Below are 27,159 nucleotides of genomic sequence, written 5' to 3'. Positions count from 1 at the left end.
AGTGATTCCTCGCACTGCTCAATGCCCCTTTTTTTCTATTACCTTCGCAGTCTGAAAAAATCTTATGTACAGTAGCTTGGTTTCAAAAATCTGTTCCATATCTTGTAGTCTTGCATCCGTTGTATGCCACAGTGAATTTGACCAGCTTCACATTGATGTTGAATTTCCCCAGTGGTGCATTTCTCAATGATGACCAGGATTCATCCTTAATTATGTGCACATACCTGACACTGTACTAATGTGTGAGCAGCACTGTACCTCAGTGATATGGTGGGTTTCTCTAAAGCCATACTCCCACACTTTGTGCACGCGTGCTTATAAATTTTAAAATGCTTCCTCTTGCTTATACTTATGCAGCTCTCCTTGATGTTGTACAATCATTGTGGAATTCATGTTCCCAGCTCCATTTTGTCATAGCAGGGGACAAGCCACTGGTAGAAGGGGCGACACCTGCTGGTTCATCTTTATCTGCTTGTTCCCAGGACCGGCTGGTGGTCGTCATGCTGGTCTTCTTTCTCATCTCCTTTATTCCTCCCTTTTTTTCTCATCCCGACACCTGATGGTCTTGGCGGATATTCCTCTCCTCTCCCTCTGCTCTCACCCAACTCTCCTTTCTCTCTCTGCCTGTACTGGAATCTCCACCCTCTTCCTCCATAGCTTTTTCCTGGCCTTCATTCAGTTCTTTCTTCAATTTTCTGCGGCCTTGCAGCAGTGACAGCAGCCATCTGCTTCATTTTTGAATACCTGCCCATGCTGATGGTTTGTTATGGTAATCATGAGTTTGAGCTGGATAGTGCTATGACAATGCGTGTCTCAGAGTGAGGGGAGTGCGCACTGCTCCCACTGTGCCACCGCGGGGGTGCCGTGATAAAGCACCTTTTTGTTGCTCTGCACACAATCCCTCTCACCTCCACAGTCTACACACCCTCTCAAAGCTCTACCACCTTGTCAGACGTATGAATAAAGTATACATTCAGGACTTATAGTTTTATTTATTCACTTTTTGTCAATTGTGCTTGCTGATGTTAGACATGCCAAATTTGAGGGAAATTCAGGGGGGGTGGTTAGGGGGTTTAGGAGGGGAAGTGTGTTTGACTGTTACTGAGTGATTCACCTATAATTTTGCAGCACGACAATGACAAAATAATTTTGTCACTGAGTGAAAATCGGGGTGTTGATGGGGGCCATGAGGGCCGGGGGGTGTGATAAGTGTGTTTGAGTGTTACCACATGATTCTTCTACCCTGAAGGAAGACTTTTAGCATGAAAATGGAAAATGCCAATGTTATGATACATGTTCAAGGGCCAACCTCTTGTCCTCTGAACACGAGCGACTGAGCTGGGATTCCCTTCGAGACCGGGTCTAGAGCATGCAACTAGAGGAACAGGGCATAAAAAGTTGGGTCAACCAACCTTACACGTATATTGCCTTAGTCACAACATAATACTGAATACAATATTAATATTATACTGTACACTGTACACGTAGGAGTCACGATAAGACAGGTGGACTCTGGCTCGGGCTGCTCACGGGCGTCATCCGGGTGTGGGAGGAATCTCATCAGGTATGCCCTCCTGCAGGAGGCACAAGACCACTGCCAGGGGCTGGATCATCTGGAGTGGGGTCTTGCGCAGCGTGGAGGGAGGCTGTTCCCTGGGGCCGCTGTGGGGAAGATGGTCCTCGGGACTAGGACCGAATAGAGCGAGCAGACACGCTTGTTTGCGCCCGCTCCTGAAGGAGGACTACTTGCCGATGGGGCTGGGAAGGTCACGCCCCGGAGTCCTGGGGGCTGTGGTCTCACTCGGGTCGAGTTGCTGTCAGGGGCTGCCTGCAGCGTCCCTTCCTTCTGGAGTCCGACAGCAAAGGCCATTGCCGGGGCGCTGACTGCAGGGCACGGATCCCCAGTCTCAGCACGGGGCCTCGCCAGATCTACTCCAGCTGCAACTCTGTTGGGGGAGAGAGAAGGGTGTCCTGCTCGGCCTCTGGATGGGTGATGAGGTAAGCAAGGGACGCCCTCTGTGAGGGTAGTCACAAGGGCAGCAGATGAGGGATGTACGGTGGCCGAGCCCTCCCCGACGCGGACGGTGGCTGTCACTGTGGTTCTACTTGCCCCTGGGACAGCAGGTGAAGGGCGAACGGTGGCCATCGCTGTAGTCCTGCTCCCTGAGGAGGTGGCAGACGAAGGACAGACGGTGGCTGATACCTCCCTGGCGCAGACGGTGGCCATCGCCGCGGTTCTGCCTTTCTCTGGGGTCACAGCAGAGATGTACGGTGGCCGATCACTCCCCAGTGCGGACAGTGGCTGTCATCGTGGTGCTGTTCCCAGGAGTGGCTGCAGGTGAAGGGCATACTGTGGCCGTCCCTTCCCCGGTGCGGATGGTGGCTGTCGCCGTAGTCCTGCGGGGGGTAGTGGCTGAGGAGCGTATGGTGGCCGACTACTCCCCAACGCAGACGGTGGCCGTCATCGCAGTGTTACCTGGGACAGTATTGGTACAAGTCCCACCCCGATCCTGGCAAGTGCTAGCTCAGCTGGAGAGCAGTCTGCTGGGGCAGCGTTCTTGTGTCTGGCTCTGTTGAGGGGAAGAGAGGCGCAAGGTGGTGGGGGACATAGGCCCGTCTTGATTGGGCTCTTTGCGCGCCCTGTGAGCCTCCCCGTGGCCGGTGTGGATGTTGTGACACCTGGGGTGGGTGTTGCGCCACCCCTTCCGTGGTCTCCCGCTGGGGTGGGTATTTCAGCCAAATATGAGTGATATCTAGTTCACGGATGTGAGGTCACCTTTGGTTATTACACTTCACTCTCCTGTTTTACAAAGATCTTTACCTTTACCAAAGCGATTAGCTGGTCAACACACTTTACTCTCTCCCAATCTGTTTTACATAAATCCTTCAAGCGCCCTTATAACCTGTATAAATAACGAACAGAAGTACATTAGTCAACCATATTAAAGAAGAAACGTTCGGGAGTTTCCTTACCCGACGAGAATATCAGCCCATGATGGACAGTCTGAAAAATACGACAAGGATATCACACAAGGCTCTCCGGTATCACTGATGTCCCTTTTCGTTTTAACGATACCCTGGAATATTAGTTTGCTTCTTGAGTTGACCGTTTATTCCCCTTGACATAAGGTTAATTCAGTTTCCAAAAGCGGGATCTATAGATTTTTAGTATTGTGGAGGTGCAATGATGAGCCTCACACCCGTTAACTACTCCGGAGGTCTCTGCCATGACTAGTTACTTTTTTATGCCCTGACTAACGACCATTGGTTGGTGAAAAGTGCCATACACTGGTTCTTGGCGATTATGTGAGAAAACTCGACTGATCCGCAAGTGAGCCTTCTTGAGGCCTTAGAAGCCTATATCTAATTATGCATCTGCTGGCAGTAGTATATCATCATTGATAACTGGGGCAAACAGCCTTTCTTGACATGTCGAGGCGATATTCCCTCGATAACAACTTCCCCTATTTGAATTTGAATGAGCAAATGGTAAGTTTTGGCATAGATTTGTTCTAAGTTAGAAAAGAACTTAATATGGATCATTACTGCTCCAGTGTTATTAGGGGTGGTCATCATATCTCCAGGAAACGTAAGACAACATGATGTAGCCTGTCTGAATCCCAATTTGGGGTTAGACAGAAGATCAATAAACAAAGGAAGGAGGACGGTCATATTGATTCATAAACCTGAAACTCCTATCGTTGTTTAAGTGACTAGAAGAGTCAAATTCTACTAAGAGTACCGTTTGAAATTATGAGGAATATAAAAGGAGTTAGGGATATCTTACGATGGTAATTGTGATGCTCATTTGTTTCTAGTGTTTAGCTAGGTGTTATAGATACCAGGATCTATAGATGCCACTCCTGCGCGCTCTTATTCTTGCCGCCATTTTCGGGAGTAGAGGTGGCTGTATGGGCCGTAGTGCAAAATGTTTCCCATACTGGGGACTTTGCGATAGTTATGACTTCCCACACTGAGCGTGTCATAGCGCCCTCGCTGAAGCATCATTATGTACATCAGACAGGTGAGTATCCATGTTGGTTTTATAGTTACTGAAGGTAGTAATTGTTTTGAGCGGGATGCTGACTCCCTTGGGACGTTAGGGGGACTGGCGGGAGATGACAAGGGATTGAGGATGAATTGAAGTATGTGATGTAAAAGGTACCGAGTGCTTACACAACAAAAGAAGATGGTGAGTATTGCCACATACCTTCAGCCAATACAGATAGTGGTTGTTCAATCATGGGTGTGGCCACACAGGTTATTGAATACCGACCAATCCACATTGTTAATTGCAGTAGGTTATTAACTCGCATTAATTATTTTAGGTAAGACAAACGGGATTGTAGGTTTTGAACTGTAGTATCAGTTCTCATTTGATACACTCTTACATGATGATGCTTGTGTAGATAGCCTTACCGTTGTGGAATGTCCATAGCTCTGGCCTCATCACAGCCCCATGCTGTTTTCAGTATATTCCATAATAAATTCTCGGTATTAGTGAAGTTTAGGACCAATATGGCTTTCAGCATTTTCAGTCATACTATCCTCTAAATCACTCTTCTGAGCATTTTGAACCCCATTAATAGGTGCCGCTAATGTATAACAATGTCAGAAATAATTTTTGAAATTTTCCCAGAATTTGACTTCAGACTTAGCTCTGGTGGAGATGTTGACGATAGCATCCCGTGACTGTTGTGTGTTCGTAGGTCTGTTAGCTGCAGCTGGTGGGAGCCGGTATTCGTTGCATGATGACGTGTACTTAATGTAACGAATTGCTTTTGTTTTCCAAATCACGTGATGACATGACGGGCAGGAGTTGCCCCAGGGTTTGAATTTCAAAAGCATCAGTCCACATCAAGACATGGAAACGGGAGGACAATGTAGTGGGTGTGCTCCATTGCACAATAAAATAATACAAAGATACTGGCGAAAGAACAAGAGGAGCATAAATTTCCTATAAAAACACGGAGTTCTGCCTTCACAAGTGTTATGTGAGAATTGCCAAAAGATGAGTTTGATTTCAGTTAATAAGGTATGTGCTAGGCCGTTAGGTTAGCGACGATTCCATGGCAACAACAGGGGGCCCGGGGGGGGTGGAGCCCCCTGGTTAGGTTGGGTTAGGTTAGGTTTGTAGACAAGGTTTTTCTGATGGTTTTTGTTGTGGTTTGAAAGATTCTGACCTTATTTTCTTTTGGCAATGCTATGTTTTCCCTTCTACCACACCCAAAGGGGGAGGGGGGGAATGGGAAAACAAAGCATTTCCGGCAGAAATGAAGGTCAGATTCTTTCAAAACACATCAAAAGCCATCAAAAAAAACCTTGTCTGTATGTTGAAAGCCATATTGGTCCTAAACCTCACATTTACCAACTTCTCAAATGAGGTGGGATCTTTTCTGGCATTTTCTTCATAAATGCATTGTTTTATGTGTGTGTGTGTGTGTCCTGAAATTACATCAAGGCCAAGATGGTAAGCACAATGTTTGAGTGGCTTTCTAGGTTAGGTTCAGTGGCAGTTAATGTTATGTTGGGTCTGGGTAGAAGTAAGCCAGCCCATTTAGATACTCGTTTTTTCTGGTGTTTCGTGTGCGTTGATTGATTTTTGATGCTCAGTCTTTAGTCACATATTTGTGAGGCATTTTAGACCATTACTATTCTTAATGTGCTCCAGATAATAAGATGTTAATAAATCAGTGTATCTATAAATGTTGTCATTATTAGCATACACAGTAGCTGTTTGTAAGTCATAAGAGAAAATATGACAGCTTCCCAGTGTGTCACTATTAGGATCATGATAATGAGTTCCCATTATGCTGTGAAGTGAAATAAATGTTTAGCTTACTTTTTCAGCTAAAAGAGAACTAATAACTGTAGGCAAAGGATGTAATGCTCGTCCTTAAGGAATTATTACTGGGAAATGGTTGTAAGTGCTGTCATAACCTCATAACAATCCACTGAGATGTGGACTTTGAATTTCCATACCACGTTGAGTACACCGCTTCCCGTCCGATCAGCGAAGTTAAGCAACGTTGGGTCTGGTTAGTACTTGGATGGGTGACCACCTGGGAACACCAGATGCTGTTGGCATCCCTACGTGTCAAGTGGGGTTGGTGGAGGATTAGTGCCCCTCCCTGTAAAACAATTAACTCTAAGCCCTTGGCCACCCCGTGTGGGATACATGGCGTCTGGCAATGGATGGATGGATGGATTATATTCCTGCTTCTGCCATAACTGATCATCTTTTTGAGTTCAGGTTTAAACAAGTATTCATTTCAAGTAGCATCTACATTTATATCACCGTCCTATGTCACTGGTGACTTATTTGTGCGAGATTTTATTTTAAAAGTAATATTTAACTCACTTCTGTCAGCCATCTTTGCTGTATCAGCTGTTTACTGTGGGCATAGAATGCTCCTCCCTGTCCTTGTTGCCCAGTGCTACCTCACATCCTTTGTGCATGGGACTGGGTAAACCCAGTCCTGGCTCAGGGACAGGACTGCTTGAGACCAGTCTTGACCATTATGATTTTTGTGAAACTGTCTCGCCAGAACAGCAGTGGGACTAGACTGGTCTGAAAGTCTCAAAAAAACACGGCTTTTGTTGGAAATGTCTTATTTTGCTGTGGTGATGGGGGGGGGGGACGGAGAGAAAATGGCAAAATTAGGCATTTTTAATGAGAAACCAGCACCAAAAAAAATCAAGAACATGTGAAACCTCATCAGAAAAGGGAAATTGAGAAAAATAAATGGTTTAGTTCAGGTAAAAAAAAAAAGAAAAGAAAAGAAAAGGACACTGCTTTTACACATTTTTTGGGTAGGGGGTCACAAGAGGACATTTCCCAGCAATTTTCACATCCTGGATAGCCTCTACCCAAAGAGGAATAATTAGAAGGTTTTCAGGCAGTACAGTATTTCAGGATGAAAATGTTTGCCATTGCAGAAGATTCCATTCAGCATTTATTGGTCAAGTATTGTTTATATTGTACAGTATTTAAGGTTAACTCTCAGATGGGACTGTCAGACAAATGAGACTATATCAGACAATTACAGATTTAATTTTCCTTCATTGCACCCACATCCATCAGTTATTTCAGTGTGCTCTGTGACATAATATCCCCAAATTAGTCGGATCTTCTCTGGCATTTCCTTAGCATATTCTTTATGGAGGCTCCAATATCATCCCATAAGTAGCTGTAGTAGTTTCTTGGTGATGCGCAACCTTCACCCTGTAATAGCTCCCATCCCCAGCATTGCTTTACTACAGTATTTTCTGCAGCAAACCTACATACAGCATGTGTTTGGGGGAAGAACAAATTTTAGTAAAGTATATGCTAGGTTACACTGAAAATATTTGGACCACTTAAGTTGACCAAGATTCATGAGCCAAATTCACTGGTCAAAGCTGTTTTCCCCCAGGTGACAGGTATTAATGCACTCCCAAGTTAACCAGATTCAAATAAAGAGCAGGTTTGAGTAAACAAAAATGGCATTCAAGTAAACATAACCTAACTATGCTGTTATAACAACCCAGTGTTGGCTGGGTTCTGTACCAAATATTCGTACCGTTCGTACCTACATTGGAAATGGTACCCCACACAGGCTGCCAGTGGGTGGAAATTTGTACCATAATGCCATACCTTTATAAAGATGCTTGGTTAGGGCAGGTTATTAATCTGAGTGATGTGCAGTACAGTGGGTCCTTGTTTTATACAGGTAATGGGGGGTCCCCATGTAAACTGTGGAAGGCCTCCCCTGTAAAATTTAAGTCCTGTTTGTGGCTATGTTAAAAACTGTACTGCCATCAGACACATGCATAAACACACACGTGATCATCATTACACATTAACTATTGAATATGAATAGAAACATGGTATTATCAATGGAATTTAAACTCACCATGACACAGTAGAAGAGATGACATGCTGCATCTTTTTAGGATGAGGCTAAAGCAGGGATTCACTCTTTGCTATAAAACTCAGTGGCCTTGCAAAAACAGTAACCTGCAATCACCTGACACTATTTACCATACATACAGTGGAACAGTCTCCCAGAGAAGTGGTCAATGCTGAATATGTGAAAAGGTTTGAAAGTGAATTGGATAAATTTTGGAGCAGCCAAGAACAAAAGTATATATGATTTGAAAGTGAAAAATCAAAAAAGCAACCTAATCCACCCAAGCACAGAATCACTCAGTTATCTAGAGCTGGATCATACAGGCTAAGCAGCCTCATCTCGGGTATCATCTGTGAGTTACTTCTAGCATATGTGTATATTATCAGCAGTCATTGCCAGATGCATTCATTGTGTAATAAAAAAGAAATGTGAAATGGCACTTTCAGCAGAAGAGAGGCAGTGCCTGTTGGCTGGTCATAGGGTGCAGATGTGTGTGTGCTAGCTATATCACCATACCTGGTCATCATCATCAATTTTTGGTGTCCATCAGTCGTTCTCCAGCATCTGAGCACTTGAGCCCCCAGTTGTAAACGGCACCCATTGGCTCTTTCTATCACACTGAGGATGTTGTCTGTTGCTTGGGGACATCGTGGTTCAAGCAATACAGGGATAAGTATATGGGACTCAGATGCGTTCATGAGTTAAGGTCAGGACAATATGTGGCCTAACATGGGTGAAAGGGGCAAGGAAGGATGCCTAGAGTCATTTGTGCCCATGCATGAAGGTTTTGACATCTGCATCCCATGACCAGCTTGTCGCTACTGTATTTTGAATGTTAGAGATGCCAATCTGGGTTTCATAGTCACACTCTTCCTGTGTAAACAATGGAATGATCAATATCTATCTATAGCCTGACGCCCTAATCCCGCAAAGGGTGGCCGTAGACAAAACGCCTCCAAGTCGCTCTGTCACCCGTCATTTGACTACCCTCCCCCCTCCCTCATATACCTCTCAACTCCATCCCTCCATCTCATCCTCGGTCTTCTGCTCCCTCTCCCTCCCTCCACCTCACCTACATACTCCCTCTTAGTCAGTCTTTTATTCTCTATTCTCTCCACATGTCCAAACCACCTCAGTTTATTTCTCCTAACCTTCTCAAATCTCAACCACATCCACCCCACAACGTTCTTTCACTTCTTCATTCGTCAACCTGTCACTCCACATGCTCCTCTCAAGTAGCTCATTTCCACTGCTCTCACTCTTGACTTGTTCACCTCATGCAAGGTCCATGCCTCGCTTCCATACGTCAGGGTAGGGATCAAAATACTGTCATGCAGTGACTTATTAACTTCCATACTCACCTCCCTATTTCTTATCAATGCTTTCATTGAATCAACAACCTTCATTCCCTGCTGTACCCTTTCATGCACTTCATCCCCCAAGTTCCATCCTTACTCATCACACTACCCAAGTACTTGAATGCACTCACATTCTCCATATCCTCGCCATCCAGCCTCACCGTGCATTCTGTTACTTCATTCTGCTCAAACACCATAACTTTACTCTTGTTTACATTAACCTTCAGAGTCCTTTTCCTACACACTGTCCCAAATTCATTCACCAAACCTTGCAACTCCCATTCATCACCACTCAGTAATACTGTATCATCAGCAAACAACAACACCAGAATCTTCCAAATCTCACCCTCATTCATTAGAGCCAGCCCCACATCCACTGCCCTACCTTGCATCTCCTTTACAACGCCATCCATGTATACATTAAACAGCCATGAAGACATCACACAACCCTGTTTCAGTCACACACTGAGATCAAAGAACTCTCTCAGCTTACCATCCACTCGCACCGTAGCCCTAGCTCCTTCATTCATACTCTTCACAGCACTCAACAATTTCCCCTCCACTCCATATATTCTCAATACCTTCCACATACCTTGTCTAGCTATTCTGTCATAAACTTGCTCCAAGTCCATGAAGGCATCATACACTTTCCCTTCTCTAGATACTTCTCCACTAAACATCTCAGAACAAATATCTGATCTATACACCCTTTTTGCTTCCTAAATCCTCCTTGTTCTTCTCCAACTAACTTCTCTGTTATATGTCTAACCCTATCAATGAGTATTCTACCATGTATTTTTCCAGTCACACTAAGAAGGCAAATACCCCTATGGTTACTACATACTTCTCTCTCCCCTTTTCCTTTGTATAAAGGAACAATTACACATAATTTCCAGTCCTCCGGAATGCTTCCCTCTTCCCAAGCTAATCTACATAACTTCCATATCCACTCCACTATAATCTCACCCCAATACCTCAGCATTTCACCACACACTCCATCAATTCCTGGGGCCTTTCCCATCTTGATCTTCATGCTTCGACTATATCGTCCCTACTGATCTCTTCCTCCCTTCTCTCATCTCTCCTCCCAGCCATTCCCCAACCACTTATACTCACACTGCTTTCACTCTCTACATTCAACAAATCCTCAAAGTGCTCCTTCCATCTCCTCAATTTCTCTCTCTTCTCCACCAACAATCTATTATTCCTATCATTCACTCTTCTACTATTTCCCATTTCACACTGCCTTACTTTCTTTACCTCCATCCAAAACAATTTCTTACTCTCCCTCCATTTCACACTCAGATTCCTCCCAAATTCTTCATCCACTTTCTTCTTACTCTCCTTCACCAATCTCTTCACCTCCCTTCTCCTGCTCACATATACCTCTCTCTTCACTCTCTCATCTTCTCTCTTACCTTTGCTCGCCAGCCATTCACTATATGCCTTCTTCTTTTGTTCCACAGCTCGTTTCACCTCATCATTCCACCATGCTGTCCCTTGCACGCCCCTGCATCTCCTCACTCCACAAACCAACTCACACGCTGCACCTATCTCTTCCGTGAATATCTTACATACGTCTTCCACCCCTTCCATCTGCTCTAACTCATACCATCCCAATCTTTCTTCCACTATGCTCCTATACTCTGCCATTCTCTCACTGTCTTGCAAATTCTCCACTCTCCTCACAGGAGCTGTTTCCTCCTGTCTTCCCCTTCGTCTCCTCAACCATTTTCTTTGCAGCCTTACCTTGGCCATCACTAAGTGATGGTCCGAGATTCCATTCCCCCACCCTCTCCACACTCTTGCATCCACCACTTGTCTTCTCATTCGCTCGTCCACACACACATAGTCTCTCATTGGCTTTTGTTCAACAAGTTCACCATCCATCCATCCTCATAACCCTCCATGTATACCTGTGGATTATCTTATGCTGAAAGTAGGTGTTAGCTATAGCTAACCCCTTACCAGCACAGATGTCCAACAAAGCACTACCATTCCCATCTACTTCAGCTGGCACACCCCACTGACCAACCACTCCATCCACTCGTACATTCCCGACTTTGCCATTCATGTCTCCATCTCCAATCAAAAACACTCTCACTCCTCTCAAACTTGTCCATACATGCTTCTACACTTGCCCAAAATTAATCTTTCACTCTTGCCACTTGGTCTTCTTTCGGCGCATACACACACGCAGTCGCCCACGCTTGTATACCTATTTTCATCCTTACCCATACAATCCTTGCACCCACTGTTCCATACTCTCTTATAATCTCCTTCCACTTCTTGCTTATCATCAGACATACTCCCTCTCTTGCCCTCTCATTCTCATTAACTCCTGCACATATTCCTAAACCATATTCCCATTCTCTCACACATTCACCTTTCCATTTAGTTTCAATCAATCCACATACATCCACTCTTGCATCCTCAAGCACCTGCACAAGCTCTCTCTCTTTCACTTCATCATTAACTCCTCTCACATTCCACATCCCCACCCTAATAATGTCCTTTGTCCGTTCCTTAGTCGTCAGCGTATGGTCTGTCCTGGTCCAAGGTGCTTTATTCGCTTGTTTAGTTACGGGGTGGGGCACTAACCCACAGGGCAGAAAGGGTGTCGTGTAAAGGATGATTAAAGCAAGGGCCTGCTGTTTAGAGTAATGGCTGTATCCATGTGTGTTAGAAATGGTGACTTGAATGGTTTAACAAGCTTATCCTTTATAGTAATTTCTTTTACTGCTTGAGCATACTGTGTAAACTGTATGCACATATTTTTATGTTGATGGTTTATTAACATAGTGTACTTTTTTACTTTTCCAGATTATTATTCAGGGATTTAAGAGTTATCGTGAGCAGACTATCATCGATCCTTTTGACCCTCGGCACAATGTAGTCGGTAAGTACGGTACTACAGTACATGTATTTAAGATCAGAAGTAGTTTATAACAGCTACTTAAATTCCTGTGTACTATCCGTACTGTTAGTATCAATTCTTTATAGCACTGAATGCCATAAGTTGAATAGGCACCAGTACTCCCTGATGTGGTGTCTACTAGGTACATTTTTATGTCCCGCATGCTGTACTTAAAGGGGAATAAAATGCAGAACCATGCTTTTCTTAACAGAAATATTTTTTTGTAGATTACAAAATGGTGTACCATACTTAGCTTGTGCTGTGATGAAGGTGTACTTTGCTTGTGCTGTGATGTATGTGTACTTCACTAATGGTGTGATTGCGTGTACTTCACTTGTGTGATGTGTAGATGTGGTAGTGAGGGTAGCTGCTTGTCACACCCCATTGGGCCTTGCTGTTATGGCAAGGCTTCTGCCCAGTATACCCAAAGATATAATGGCAATTGTTAAAAAATGGTAATGTCTTTAAGAGATGTGAAGGAAATGCTGCAGAAACCATGATAGAAATAATTTTGTTTACTTAGTATCCATGTTTGATGCTAAAACTACTGTGTATAACTGGAGAAGGGATGCAGATTCACTCAGTTGAGCAAGTTAATGAGCATTGTGGTGTTAGTGTGAATGTGACTGACAGCAGTAGAAGTGTTCTTGAGATGGTTTGGCCTTGTGGAGAGAATGGAGTATGAGAGACTTGACTAGAAAATTGTATGAGAATGAGGTGGAGGGGGGAGGTATACTGAGGATGAGATAGCAGGATAGAGTGAAGAGATAATGAAATGTGGGGAAAGCAGAAAACTGGGACATAAGGCAATTTGTTTGTGGCTTCTCCTTACAGGATTGATTTGTCTGGTCATAGATTGAGAGGCACTTATACTCACTTGAGCATATTTATCAGAGATTTTTTTTTTTACCAGATTTGCAAGTAATAGCCTGTATCACAGTACTTTTGTGGAGGCCTTAAGTTATGTCTCTATGGTTCAGATGCCCCCTTTTTATTTTTGAAAATGCAGTGTGAATTTGGTAGATTTGTGTGCAGTGGGGGAGGGGATTCCCATCATCTGTTGATGATGTGAAGCTGCCCTCAGGTGGCTATACTGAGTGGCAAGGCAAGTAGTTTATTGTAGTCCAGGAAACCAGTTGCTACTTTGGGTGGTAACCATATAACCCAGCAGATAACTGTTGGTCCAGTAGGTTAAAGACCAGTTTTTGAAATGAAAAGTTTTGAGTTCCGTATGGGATCAGATATTCTAATTCATCTTGTGTTGTCATGCACATTGAAATTAAATATTTTTTCTTCAGCCATCCAAATTTAAAAAGCACACTTTGGTACCAATCACCTTGAATTTGCATACCTAAATTACCAGTATGACATCAAATGACCCAATTTCAAACATTGAGGTGCCTTGTCCCAGAGCTACTGGTACATTATTACCCTTGCTGCAACACCAGTTTTGCATCATTGGACACCCCTTTTTTTTTTTACTGATGACTTACATGCCTTATGATAGTGCAATCCAGGAAAAGAAAATGAGTGACTCATGGTATCTCTGGTTAAAATGTTTTTTGTGTTACTGCTTTCCAACAACTTTGGCCTATTAATTGGAACATAGTTGAGGAATATTGAAGTATTTTGTTTGTGGATGTGATTTGTACTGTTCACTCTCTTCTTAAGTGTCAGGACCAACTTGCCTAGCCCCGGGCTCCTATGCTCTTCAGGGGGCAACATAGAATTGGATGATGGATGGATGGATTTATACTAATGTATTTGCACTGCCAAACCAAAAATTCTGTGCAGGAATTCATCTCAGTAATTCCCCTTTAAGCTTTCCAACTGGATGTGGCCAATAAGAAATTCCATTCAGTGGGGCTAAGAGGTTTTCACTCATGTAATACCACTCTAATAACACATCATGCTTGCTCCTTGTTGGGCATTTTAAAGATGTGTTGATAGAATACTAGTGTCATCTCAGTCTGTCTGGCAGACAAGACCCATCCCTGGAGGGCTGTCCTGCCCAGTGAACCAATGTTCCCCCTGGTAAACTGCCTTGCCAAGGCATGGGGAAGAATGATTTTGGGATGGATGCCACATATGCATCTCTCTAGTTAACAAAAGTGCCATGGTAGGGTCCACATCACTGTATGTGGTTCATTGGTTACCACCTACCATTGTGCAAATCATTAGGCTTGTCACTCTGTATAGTCACCTCAAGGCTGCACTGCATTGAGTGAGTGGATGGTAGGCACCCCTACTTAACGGTATGATAAATCAGTAGATACCATTATATTTAGAAGAATATTGGTGAATGAATGTCATTTCAAACTTGCATATTGTACAGTATAGTGAAGTAATGGATGAAAATGATTTTGGGGGGAGATTCTTAAAGATGTCTCTTCTATTTACAGTTGGGAGAAATGGCTCTGGCAAGAGCAACTTCTTCTATGGTAAGTACCATACTTGTACACTGTTTACTTACATTATTGTGAATAACTTGGTTCAAGGTAGTGTTGCTTTTTGTTTGATAACTGACCCACCACCAGAGCTTTTCTTGATCCTGTAGACTTTCATCCTGTTAGTAGTACAGTACAATCCCTGCTATCCGGTATCCAGAAAAACGGGAAAATTCAAGGGCTGGTAAAAACCTTCAGTAAGTTATAACTGTGCGCCATTTTGAATGGACCGCCAAACTGCTGTTTTATCGTGTCACACGAGGCTGGGTGAAGTCGGACTAAGCGAGGTGAAGGCATTTCTGGCTGATTTAAATCCTCTTAACCAGCCCTCCTCTTCCCTCTTTCCCCTACTTGAATTCAGTCATCCTCCACAATTTCCACAAATCACCAGTCTGCCTTTTACCACCAGACAGTAAACAATCTCTCATGCTGTTGTGTTGCTCTTCTGGACGGTAATTTCAACACTTCAAAATGCCTAAAGAGCAAACTAAACGTAAGCGTGTTGTGCTTACCTTGAAACAGAAGCTGGACATATGCAATGGACTTGAAAAAGGCAAACATTATAAAACACTGATGACCGAGTATAACATAGGAAATCCAACGATTTATGATATCAAGGCCCAAGCATCCAAGCTCAATTAATTTTTCATGAAAAGCAAGACAAGTAAGTCCATTGAAAAAAGGCATACTCTTCATCGTTCGAGTGGTTTTGCTTAGAAAGATCTAGGGGAGCACCTATTTCTGGTCCTCTTATACAAGAAAAAGCAAGAGAGTTTCACAGTAAAATGAATACAGAAGTCGAATGTGATTTCAGTATTGGATGGTTAAATCGTTTCAAAGACAGGCATGGAATTTGTAAACCAGACATCTCGGGAGAGAGCAAATCAGCAAACTCCGGTGTTTTTCTTCCTAACGGACTGACTCTAACTTGCACCACATAAGTTCATCTTAGAATGCATGTATGCTGGCAGAGATTAAAAAAAAAAAAAAAAATTAATAAGAATGAAGGTTTACTTTGTTGGAAGAAAAAAGAAAAAAAATGCTTACACTTCATATGTACATCATGTATTATATTTTGTGCAAAACAGCTGATTGGTAGGTGAAGGGTGGAATGGTGGCGGTCAGTAGGGGCCGGGACCGTAAACAAAGCTTGTGTGGGGGCACAGGTGTGATAATTCTACAAGTCCAGTCTTAACATCAGTTCACCAATAAATGCTCAAGATTTTATTTCTTAATTTTTCCACCTTTATGAGTACCGTACATACAACGAATACTTCGGTAGTTAACAGAATGGTGCAAAACAGATAGTGGCGGTCAGTCGGGGCCGGGACCATAAACAAAGCTGATGTGGGGGCACAGGTGTCATGATAATTTACCAATAAATGTTCAGGATTTTATTTCTTTAGTTTTTCACATTTATGAGTACAGTACCTACAATAAATTATTCGGTAGTTAACAGAATGGACTTGTGCATTTTGCAGTACTGCAAGGCATTGCATGCATGTGCATGATGACCTTGGTGTGTGTTTACGAGGAAAATATTTCAGGTGGAATCTCTTAGTGTGCCCCCTGATGTGAGTGGTGAGTACCTGAATTGTATTTACTGCTGTGATAATTATCACCTCTGTATAGATTTGAATATCAGAACTACGGGAAAAATCTGTAACCAGGAAGGTAAATTCCCCAAGCCACCCGGTTAACTGGGATTGTACTGTATTGCAAAACTTTTTGTTCATAAAATCATCTCAGTGTCTTTTAGTTGTATAGTACACTACTGTCATTCTTTCTTAACAGTATACAGTATATATTCGCTGTTGATTCACTCAAGCTACGCAGATTGTCATTGTCGAGCCTGACATTTGCTCCCCACCTCTCTCTCTCTCTCTCTCTCTCTCTCTCTCTCTCTCTCTCAGTTTAGGAGTGGTCCATGGTAGTCAGATGAAATGAATTAGAGGTACAGTATCAAGGGGGAGGGGGAATCTGTCTAGGGGAAAAATAGTACATGGTTAAAGTTGAGGTGGAATTTTAATGTATATTTTATACTCTGCAGCCATCCAGTTTGTGCTTAGTGATGAGTTCAACCACCTGCGTACAGAGCAGCGGCAGGCGTTGCTACACGAGGGCACTGGGCCTCGTGTTATCTCAGCCTTTGTTGAGATCATCTTTGACAATGCTGATGGCAGGATACCAGTAAGTATTGTGTAGAAGTACATTTTGTGTCTTAACTAGCTCTAGCATGTATTGTCTATTTGACAGCTATGGTGACATGGTGTAGGTTACCAGTACTGGTACCGGTACACAGTTGTCTTGGCTGTGTAGCTGGTAATATCTTACTGGATCTAAGACATACCAGAATCTAATTATTACATTGCTTATAGCAGGGTGTAATTTTGCTGGTTCTAGAACCTACCATAATGTAATTATGGCAGAGTAGTTACTTGTCATGTTTTGGCTAGGTTTAGTGTTTTACCTGCCTTAGGGTATCAATATCTTATGATCCTTTGACTTCTAATTTTGTATCTGGGTGTATTTTTATCACAATTGCAAGACCATTCTGACCATTAGAATTTTAACTAGCTTTGTGGTTATCCATTCCATCCCATTCATTAACGGAAAATAAAATGATAAGTGGTAACGTGTGGTTCATTTTGTTGAATGTTTTGTTGATAGTTTTTTCTTTAATTTTTCCAAATCAGTATGAATTTATAGCACCATTCTTGTAGGTACTAATTAAAATGGTTTCCCACAAGCAACATTCAGAAATGTTCTGATATTACAGTTGTATACTGTAATCAACATTAGCTTCAGTATATGTGAATTTGATCCATTTTGAAAACATTTTTCTTTCTTTCCTTTTAACAGATTGACAAAAATGAAGTTTATCTACGTCGAGTCATTGGTGCCAAAAAAGACCAGTACTTCCTCAACAGGAAGGCAGTTACAAAACTTGACGTAATGAATCTCCTCGAGTCTGCGGGGTTTTCTCGCTCCAATCCCTACTACATCGTCAAACAGGTACAGGTTCGTTTTCATTTTTAAAGGCTCCAACATGCTTGCATGTGTCGGCCTTGGTCACCTAATGGTGGCTGTCCATGCTGCACGATCCATTGCAGCCTCCCTGTTCAGTCCCTTAACGCTGAGGTCACACTTAATGACCTTGTCCCATGTCTTTCTCGTCTACCTCATAACCCCACCCCCAATATTAACACTTCTCACCTTCCTCACCCAATTATCATCCCCCATCCTCTCCACATGTCCAAACTATCTCAATCTACCTCTCCTTATCACAACACCAATACACTCCAGTCCCATCCTACCTCTCAACTCTTCCATTGTAAACCCAACCCCTCCAGGTCTTGGACGCAGGGACACACTGCACATCCACCTAATCATTGTCATTTCTGTACGTCTGAGCTGGCGAATATCTTCCTCCACTGTCCAGGTCTCACTACCATACAGCATTTCAAAAATATTGAAATCTTTCAGATAGATGTTACAGTAAGCCATGCCTATGCAGGAATACTGTACATTAGTTTTTGTTATTAAGAAGCGATATAAAAGAAACTTACACTAAAAGTTTTAATCAGTGCCAAATAGTTATTGGAGAGAGTTTCTTTAGATTGTTATAATAGAAACCAGTGAAATTTTTCATATTACTGTATAGCAGTGTACAGCTCTCCAGCGAACTTGTCTGTGGAACTGCACCCACCCCCTCAACCTCCATCTGAGACACACATCATTGTGAAGTGAGGATGTAAATGAGCGTACTGTGTGACATATGTCACTGTTTATCAACATGGAAAAGATTAACATAGTCAAGTCAGCGGCATGTGTGAAACAATCTCCAAACAAGTTGGCTGGTGCGGAGTATTGCATACAGTACTGATTGGTAGGGAGAACTGACAGTGTTTGAACAGAGAAGTTGAAAGTGATCTAATTGAATGTGTTAAAATTATATATTAAAAAAAAATATTACTGTTGATAACAGTATACCCAGTATGTATGATAAATATTTGTGAATGTGCTAATGTGCATGTCAAGGCTGCAAACATTAGAGATGAAAATAAAATCTTGAGCTGCATTTAGAAACAGGAATTGCCGTTCATCTTTTGTGTTTGTGGTAAGTGAAATACCTTATTTTCTGTCATATAAGGTGCACCTCAATTTTGGCAGGCCTAATCTGGGAAAAATTAAAAAATGCAGCGAACCCCAGACCCCATAACTGAATGTCTCACATAACCATTCATTTGCAGGTTATAAAATTTTCATGTACAGGAATCATGAAAATTTAGAGTGACACCCTTTGGTAAGCTGTCATGGTAGGGTAAGTTACAGTACTTACCTTAACACTACCAAATATCACCATGGACCTCCACCATCACCAGTATTGGCCATCGTTAATAACTCGAACCACAATCAACCAGCAACAATAAAATTATCAATCATCACCATTAATATTGTCTGTCTCCACTGCTGACACTACCAACTACCACCCCTAATACAGAGCTGTCATCACTGCTTAAGCAGTATGCACCATCACCTGATCATTTGTAAACAGACATGGTGGTGCAAGTTGTGGTGTCATCAGAACTTACAGTAATGAAAAAATACTGCTGAATATATAGTTTATTAAGCCGTCATAGTGACTGAAATATTTTTGTTTAAATATCTATATTTTTTATTTTTATTTTTCCTCAAATTTGTGAGGATTACAATGCATCTTTTATTATAATGAACTGCCAGTAAACACAACACAGAACAGTAAAGATCATACTTTATTTATAGTACGAAGAGATATTTTATTTTATTTTTTATGACTATAACCTTTGGGTGGGAAAGGAGGTCCGGATGATGATGATGATAAAACATGAGGCAGTGTGATAAGATGTAAACAAACAACAGCACACAGCTGATGTGGACACAGGTTTGCTTATGTACTGAATAACTATATTTGTAATTTACTACTATAATTACACATGTATAACGATATTTGTAATTTATAATATTTAGTTGCTAATCATTCTAAAGAAATTTGGGAAACACTTTTGTAAAGAAGGTGTTTGGAGTTCATTTATGGTACCGGTAGGCCTACTGCGGCACTGAAACTACCACTTGCCTGTAGCCCAAGCCTACCCAAAGCCTGAAATTTAGCATATAAGGTGCAGGGTGATTTTCTGGGACATTTTTTGGGGAGGGGGGGAAGAAAGCGCACCTTTTATGCCCAAAAATACGGTATCTTAATTTTTTCGTTAGACATCCACAGCAAATGAAAGTAAATATACTACTGTATATAGCAGCTTCCATTTGAAAACACATGTCATTTGTATGTCAGATAAGTCAGTTTCAATTACTGAGGTACTTTGTCCAAGAGCTACATTTACCCTTACTGTAGCACAGTACTGTACTCAGTATTGCATCACTGGACACCCGTTTTTCACTTATCATCATGCCTCACCGTGTAGCCCCACACCTAGCCACCTGATGCTGCTTTTTGGACACTTGGCATATTAATGGTGTCGACAATCATCCTCTCACATAATGTAATGCTGCCCACTTCATCCTTCTCTGTTATCTGTCTAATTCTGTGTCTGCCCACCTCTCCTCCTACTTCTTTTTCATCCTGTCACTTTTTATTTCTCTTCATTCCACTTCAGTTGGGTCTTCACTTTGTGACAAATTTAATGGATTCTTGTAACCCAGGAAACCATTTTAAATGATGGGTGGTAATCATATAATCAGATCATGGTGTGAAGTGGACCATTCCGTGGTATCCCTGTTACTGGGTGCAGATGCAAATGTGACATACACGCAGGGATGAAACCTCCACACTTCCCCATGCCTCACCAGAGTGGGGTGCTGTCAGCCACAATGTAACCTTGGTTCACTGCATTGGATGGCCTGGCAGAGGCAGCTGCCTGCTTGTGGTTGATGGGTCTGCTTAGCCAGACAGGCTAGGGTTGACCAACAATAGCAACAGCGCCTTTAGAAATGTTGAATTATTTTGTTTCAGTATATGGTTTTATACTGATGTATCAATGCTGCTGAACTAATGATTCCATGGATTAATTAATCTCCACAGTTCACCCATGAATAACAAGGCATAGTATGTAGCAACCTTAACATATGCATTTAACTTCCTTTTCAGGGTAAAATCAATCAGATGGCCACAGCACCAGACTCACACAGATTAAAGCTCCTCAGAGAAGTGGCAGGAACAAGAGTTTATGATGAGAGAAGAGAAGAATCCAAAGTAATCCTTAAGGGTAAGAAGTTATATTTTCAACTTTATGGGTAGATGAGTACATTCATTTTTTTACTTTGTTTTACTACTTTCTGTCTGTATGTTAGTACCATCTCATTCACACAACTCACTGTATAGTTTCTGGTCTTTGCTTTCATATGCTGTACCTTACTGCATTCCTTCATACCTCAGTATTGCAGGGGGATGCCTTCATAGGGTGGCACTAGGTAATGGCAGCTGCTTTGCCCAGTTATGAAGATGTCCCTCAACTCCCTGTGACCTGCAAGGGGGATGAATAACTTCACCATTGCCAAACCCTCAGCCCTTGCAGTGTGTGATCCACATTGGGTAAAAATGTTTGAACTGACTGTGACCTTTGATCGGTTATTTTCAAAATTGCATCACTTTATCCTTACTTGAACCATAACCCTTCCTCCAAGTTTGGTTTGAATTGAATCTACATTGTTTTGAGTTATACTATGCTGTGTGTCAACAAGTAGGCTGGTGGAGGGTTAGTGTCCCTTCCCATAAAACAACCAACTCAAAGAAAATCAGCCTCCTCTTATGGGATCGTGGCATCAGACTATAGATCAGGGGTGGGGGACCTTTCTCCTATTAAGGGCCATTAGGATATTTTCAACATCATTCATGGGCCATACAAAATTATCAGCTTAAAATCAACTGTTGTCCAGTACATTATATATATACAGTATATATTCGTTCATGAGTTTATGAATTGCCTCGTGGGCCTGATCAGATGGTCTTACAGGCCTTATACGGCCCGGAGGCCGGACATTCCTCACCCCTGCTTTAGATAGATAGATATACTATTAATGGACACACACAGCCAGGACTAGAAGCACTACCTCCCTGGGATTACACACAGGAGTGTACAAAAATATACCCCACTGCTGCACTCCAGAAAGTTATGTTTGAGTCTTGGGGCATTTTGTCATTATTCAGTCGGTCTAATAAACATTTATGATTGTTGGCAGAAGAAGGGTTCTTTAGTGGCTTCTTTATATACCAGTTAACAAGTCCCACTTAACACTACTCACATCTACCTCACTCTTCTTTGTGGCATTCTCTTCCCTCAGCATCCATGCTTCCATACTTGCCTGAAGTAACTCCTGGGCTCGGTGTAAAGCTTATGTCCTTATTCCCAGTATTTATTTTATACTTCGAGTCATTGTCTTTTTTAATATATAATAAATAAATAAAGCATGTGGGGAAAGTGGTTGGTTGAGTGTAGGAGTATATTTGTGCTGAAGCTTAACATGTAAATGAAAATTTATACAACCTTGTAACAGGAAGAGTGATAGGATGAGATTGGGTATGGTTATTGCAACTGTATATGACTTGCTGAGGGAAGGCTTAAAAACCAGAGATGGGATTAAACCAGAGTCAATCCAGTCGTTTGGATTGACTCTGTCGGATATGATATGTGAAGCCGCAGAATGTGGTGAATGTTTTTGGTGTATCCGATAGAGCCAGGATTCCGGGGGCTTGAATGATGAGTGAATGGAAGCATGGCCCATTGGATTGGGCAATTTTGGGCTGTCTGGACATTGCTACTCCTCACCCTGCCCTTGGGTGGGAAACGAGGTCTGGATAATGATGATGAAGAAAATTGCCTAGTTCATGTTAGTGCAAGCCTCATTATGCGATAAGGGTTGCATCAAGTAAAGAGCCATTGAGGTCATTCCATTGTGAGGAACATTACATTCGTAGACAAGTTGTTGAACTCCTCTTAGTCATACAGGCAAAAGTATCCAATGTAAGGAGATGGTTTTTGCAAGCTATACTAGTAGGTGGTGGGGCTCACTGTCCACTAACTCAATGTAGTGCTGCTCTCAGGTGTCTGCCCTTTCCTTCCCTCCATCCTTTTTTCCTTCCATCCTCTTCTGTCTTTCCTTCATTCAGTCCTTGTCCTGCGTACGGGTGACTTTACACTCCCTCCTCTGTCTTTCTTTCCTCCATTCTTTCCTCTTCCTTCTGCCTGTGGGTGACCCTATACTGAGTGACAAGCCAAATGGTTTCCTGTATACCAGGAAACCATTTACTAACCTGGGTGGTTACCATATTACCTAATTTTGGTGCCTGGTGGTTTAGTGGGTAATTACGGCGCTCCAGTCGGATTGAGCTGGTGAAGGTTTATATCCAAGGGGTGGTTGGGGTTCATTGCTCACATAATGCCACTCAGGGATGAGTAAGACTGGTCTCTCTCTAATCTTAAATGTCAGGACCAACGTCCCCAACCCCAGGCTCCTTTGCATCTCATGGGGAAACACTTGATTAGATGATGAATGAATGAACTAACCAGAAGACAGTGGAATAAGCATATTCAAGTGACATCAACATAGACTAGTTGATCGAGAAGGGAGAACTCACCCCTTTGAATGTATGTACCATTCTTGATAATTGAGGAGTTGGCAAAGCCTGCACAACCATGTCCTGTGCTATCTCATCTCTGCCTGGGTTGTAAGGGAAATGAGATAGCGTATGACCTATTCTGTTGGTGTCCCTCTTTGTAAGGTAATTAACTTTGATCATGCCCTCTTCAGGCACTTACTCAGTGATTGCAGTTGATAATTTTTAGACAGTTTCTTGGTTGTAATAATGAACCAGTACAGCAGTGAACACTAATAAGGGGACAGGGTAGTCTGCCATCAGAGGGCAGGTTAATCACACACGTCCACCCCTCAACTCCCCCTCTTTAACCACACAAAACCTGTGATTTGTTAGGTGGATGGATCGAAGCTCTGAAGCTTCGCTCTCTCGTCTTGCCACATGTAATATTTGTGTAGTTCTTTCTACTTTTACCTGTATAAATCCATGTTCAGCGTAGCAAGAAATAATTGAAGCTTTAGCAGATTTCAATTCAGTGCCCTACTGTGTAGAATTTTACTCCAAATATTATTCATCTTCTAAAGGATGTACTAATATCTAATGAACAGTGACAAGTTATATGACTACTAGCCCTAAAATTTCCGCTCATGCTGTGTCGTGTGGGGAGCCATATCCACTTGCTCAGTCAGCCCACCCAACATTCACCCTTCCCAGCCACCTGTGCTACCCGCCAAGCACACTGATCTCGGCCATCCACCCTGCCCACCCAGGAATGCCACTCACCAAGCTTATCTAACAGTGCTACCCAGCATATATACCCACCCAGTCACCCACATAGAGCACACCGGCCACACAATCTTCTCAGGCGCCCTGGCGACCCACACTTTCTGACGACCACCTTGCCCACCAACCCCAGTCAGCTACCCTCCTCACTTTCTGGAGTTATTATTTTTTTTTATTTATTTAACCCATCATATTAAGAAATGGCTATGATTAGTCAGGATTCAGATTTTGATTTTTTTCTTAATTTATAGTGTGTACCAAAAACTTGCTTGTGTGGTTTCTAATGTATCTTAATTTTTACAGAAACACAGAGTAAGCGAGAAAAGATAGAAGAATTCCTGAGGACGATAGAGGACCGATTGAAGACCCTGGAAGAGGAAAAGGAAGAACTGAAGGAATACCAGAAGTATGACAAGATGCGCCGTGCCCTTGAATACACCATCCATGATCGTGAACTTAAAGAAACTAGGAAGAAGCTAGATGATGTAAGTGTTGGTAGTTGTGTTGAACCTCTTAACCCGTTAATTGCGCATGGCGTTTTTTTATTTTTATTTATTTATTTTTTTTTTTTTTTTATTTTTTTTTTTTTTTAGGTGTCCGTGGTGCGCAGACATGGGTAAAAATGAAATTCCCTAAAGGCCAAATTTTGTCTTAGGAATTGAGAGAACACATGCCAAAGTATATACAGTAGTAACAAAATATTAGCCCAGTATTTACCTTGGTAAAGCTATGGATGAACATCGAAGTGTCTGATTCCCTAATGGAATGTATGGTTTTCATTTTCTTTCTCGGTTTTGGTTTCAGTTTTGAAGGCTCAAACATGCTTGCATGGGTCGGCGTTGGTCACCATGGCACTATATTTGAAATTTGCCTGCGCAGCCAGGGCTGTATTGAGCAGTCACACTTGGAACAGCCCAGGCTGTATGGAGCAGTTAACGGGTTAAATACAGTGTTCTTTTTGTTACTCAAGCTGTTACGGTACCATATGATTTTATTAAACAGAAAAGACTTGCGAACTGGAGGGATTAGATAAAGGTATAGCAGTCATTGACCCTTGTAATATTAGAGCCATCTTCCAAGTTGTCAGTTAATAATATGTCACAGGATTGAAGAGGTTTAAGAATGTTGTTTCATGTGTTGTGGATATTTCTGGTTTGTAGTAAAGTATTAGAGGTCTGTAAATAAATCAGTCTCATGTTATCCCTTGTGATGTGTATGGGGCTGGCTAGGCTTAGTCAAGATGATTTAACCTTTTCTTTGATGAAGGGAGGAAGAGTCATTGTAGTAAATGGGTTTAGGGTAACAGGATTATGCCCCGGGTAGCATTACATTCTCACAAATTCCAGCTACCTCTTACAGATTTGGCTTGATGTGTAGAGCACCATACTTTCACCAAGACTGGTGGTTCAGAGAGCTAGGTTGTCAGACTTCCGTAGTATGAAATAATTTTTGGTTGTTAGTGAGAATCAAATGCTTGAACAGAATTGTTTGGCAGTGTGGTGAACAAAGAGGAGGTATTGAAAGACATTGCAGCATGAAAGTGAAGTGTTATGGGTTGTGAGAACCGTTACAGGAAGTGAACTATGGAATGGGAATATTTTTAGACTGGCCCTGAACACAAGATAATGTGTAGATTTTTTGAGGAGTTAGAAAAGAGTGGAAGCAGGTTACTTTAGAAGTTCTCGATGTATGAGTAAGGAAAACTTAGATAAATTTGGTAGGAAATTTATTTAAGAAGCTGTTATAAGAATAACAAGACTGCTAATAATTTATAATAATATTCTAGGCTAACAAGTTGACACTAATCAAAATTGAAGAGGGTAGGGGAGTATATGATGAATAATGGAGTTAGACTGTAGGATTTGAATTTAGTCATGCAAACTGTGAGAGATGTCATAATTGCTCCGTCTGGTTTGAAGTTAGCTGAAAGCAATGTGAGTATAATTAAATAGGTGTATAAAGTTAAGGTAGCTAATAGGATGAGGGGAGGGACACTAAAGTTCCTCTGAATCTTTACACTGTGTGTACAGCCTTCATTTAGGTTTTAGTAGTACTGTACTGTATTTACTAATTTGATACAATTATATGCTTACAGATGGAGAATCAGCGAAAAAATTCTGGTGCAGAGCAAGAAGCATTACGACAGCAGTTACAAAAAGCCCAGGATTCCATTAAAACCTTGTCCAAAGACATGAAGGATGTGAAGTCAAAGTTATCCCAGGTTTGTTTTGAAAGAGTGTGTTGTTTAGTAGTCTTAACCATATTTCATTTTGAAGAGCTGTGAGGTTGGGGGGATGGAGAAGTATTATGTTGGATCATTAACCATCATGCAGTAGCAGTTAAGAGAACGCTAGTGCCCCAGCCTTGTTGTCGTCTGATCTGCTACACAGCTTTGTAGTGGTTGAAAAGGAAAACTTATGTAGGCCAAAGGTAAAGCATGGTTTGACTTGCTTGAGGAAGATTATGTGTTTTAGTACCACATAAGAAAGTGGAAATGAAATGAGGAGGGTAATGGGTTCTGATAAAAAAGTTCAGGATGATGGTAGAATATATTGATTGCCTTCAGAATTGAAAAATTAATGTAAATAGGTTTTTGTGTCCCTGTACTTCTCTTGCTTGTCAACTACAGTAGACCTAATCATCAGATTAAAACAATGACACATTGCTTCTAAGTTTTTCCAATAGCTGCTTTATACACTCAGGTTGGAGATAGCAATCATTGAGATATGTTACAGAGTAAGGATTGCCCACTTGTTCATGTTAATTGTGTGTACACTTAGAAAAATATGCCCCCCCCTCCTGTGAAAAATATGCCCCCCTCCCCCCCCTTCCTTCTGTCTATCTATATATGTTGCCCCATGAGTAGTGTAGGAGCCTGGAGCTAAGCAAGTTGGTCCTGACATTAAAGAGGAGTGACCAGCCTCTCTCATCTCTGAGTGGCATTATGTGAACAGTAAACCCCAACCACTCCTTAGTTATAAACCTTCACAGGCTCAGTCCGATTGGAGCACCTTAATTACCCACTAAATCACCAGGCGCCACAATTTGGTTATATGGTTACCACCCAGCATAGTAAATGGTTTCCTGGTGTATAGGAAACCATTTGGCTTGTCACTCAGTGTAGAGTCACCAGTAGACAGAAGGATGAGGAAAGGACAGAAGAGGAAGGAAG

At 42.1% G+C, this 27,159-nt stretch overlaps 1 protein-coding gene and 1 non-coding gene across 3 annotated transcripts in view; both read left to right on the top strand.

The window, feature by feature from the left end:
* The first annotated feature begins 3,890 nt into the window (after nucleotides 1-3,890).
* SMC3 (structural maintenance of chromosomes 3) overlaps nucleotides 3,891-27,159 on the top strand; it is a 55,985-nt gene continuing 32,716 nt past the window's right edge. For both annotated transcript variants that reach the window (XM_080287134.1, XM_080287135.1), the window contains exons 1-8: nucleotides 3,891-4,024; nucleotides 12,074-12,149; nucleotides 14,570-14,608; nucleotides 16,665-16,804; nucleotides 17,477-17,629; nucleotides 20,760-20,877; nucleotides 24,291-24,472; nucleotides 26,083-26,208. In XM_080287134.1, coding sequence (XP_080143260.1) covers nucleotides 4,010-4,024; nucleotides 12,074-12,149; nucleotides 14,570-14,608; nucleotides 16,665-16,804; nucleotides 17,477-17,629; nucleotides 20,760-20,877; nucleotides 24,291-24,472; nucleotides 26,083-26,208 — 849 coding nt within the window. In that variant the 5' untranslated portion in view covers nucleotides 3,891-4,009. The remainder of the gene's footprint in view (nucleotides 4,025-12,073; nucleotides 12,150-14,569; nucleotides 14,609-16,664; nucleotides 16,805-17,476; nucleotides 17,630-20,759; nucleotides 20,878-24,290; nucleotides 24,473-26,082; nucleotides 26,209-27,159) is intronic.
* LOC145418860 (5S ribosomal RNA) lies at nucleotides 5,969-6,087 on the top strand. Its single transcript, XR_013900763.1, has one exon. It is a non-coding gene; the product is annotated as a 5S ribosomal RNA (ribosomal RNA).

This window comes from Coenobita brevimanus, chromosome 116 (assembly GCF_032717465.1).
Source record: "Coenobita brevimanus isolate Jiangsu-jjx chromosome 116, ASM3271746v2, whole genome shotgun sequence".
Taxonomy (NCBI): Eukaryota; Metazoa; Arthropoda; class Malacostraca; order Decapoda; family Coenobitidae; genus Coenobita; species Coenobita brevimanus.
The sequence above is the reverse complement of the archived record's forward strand: the minus strand, read 5'-3'. Positions and strand labels throughout refer to the sequence as shown.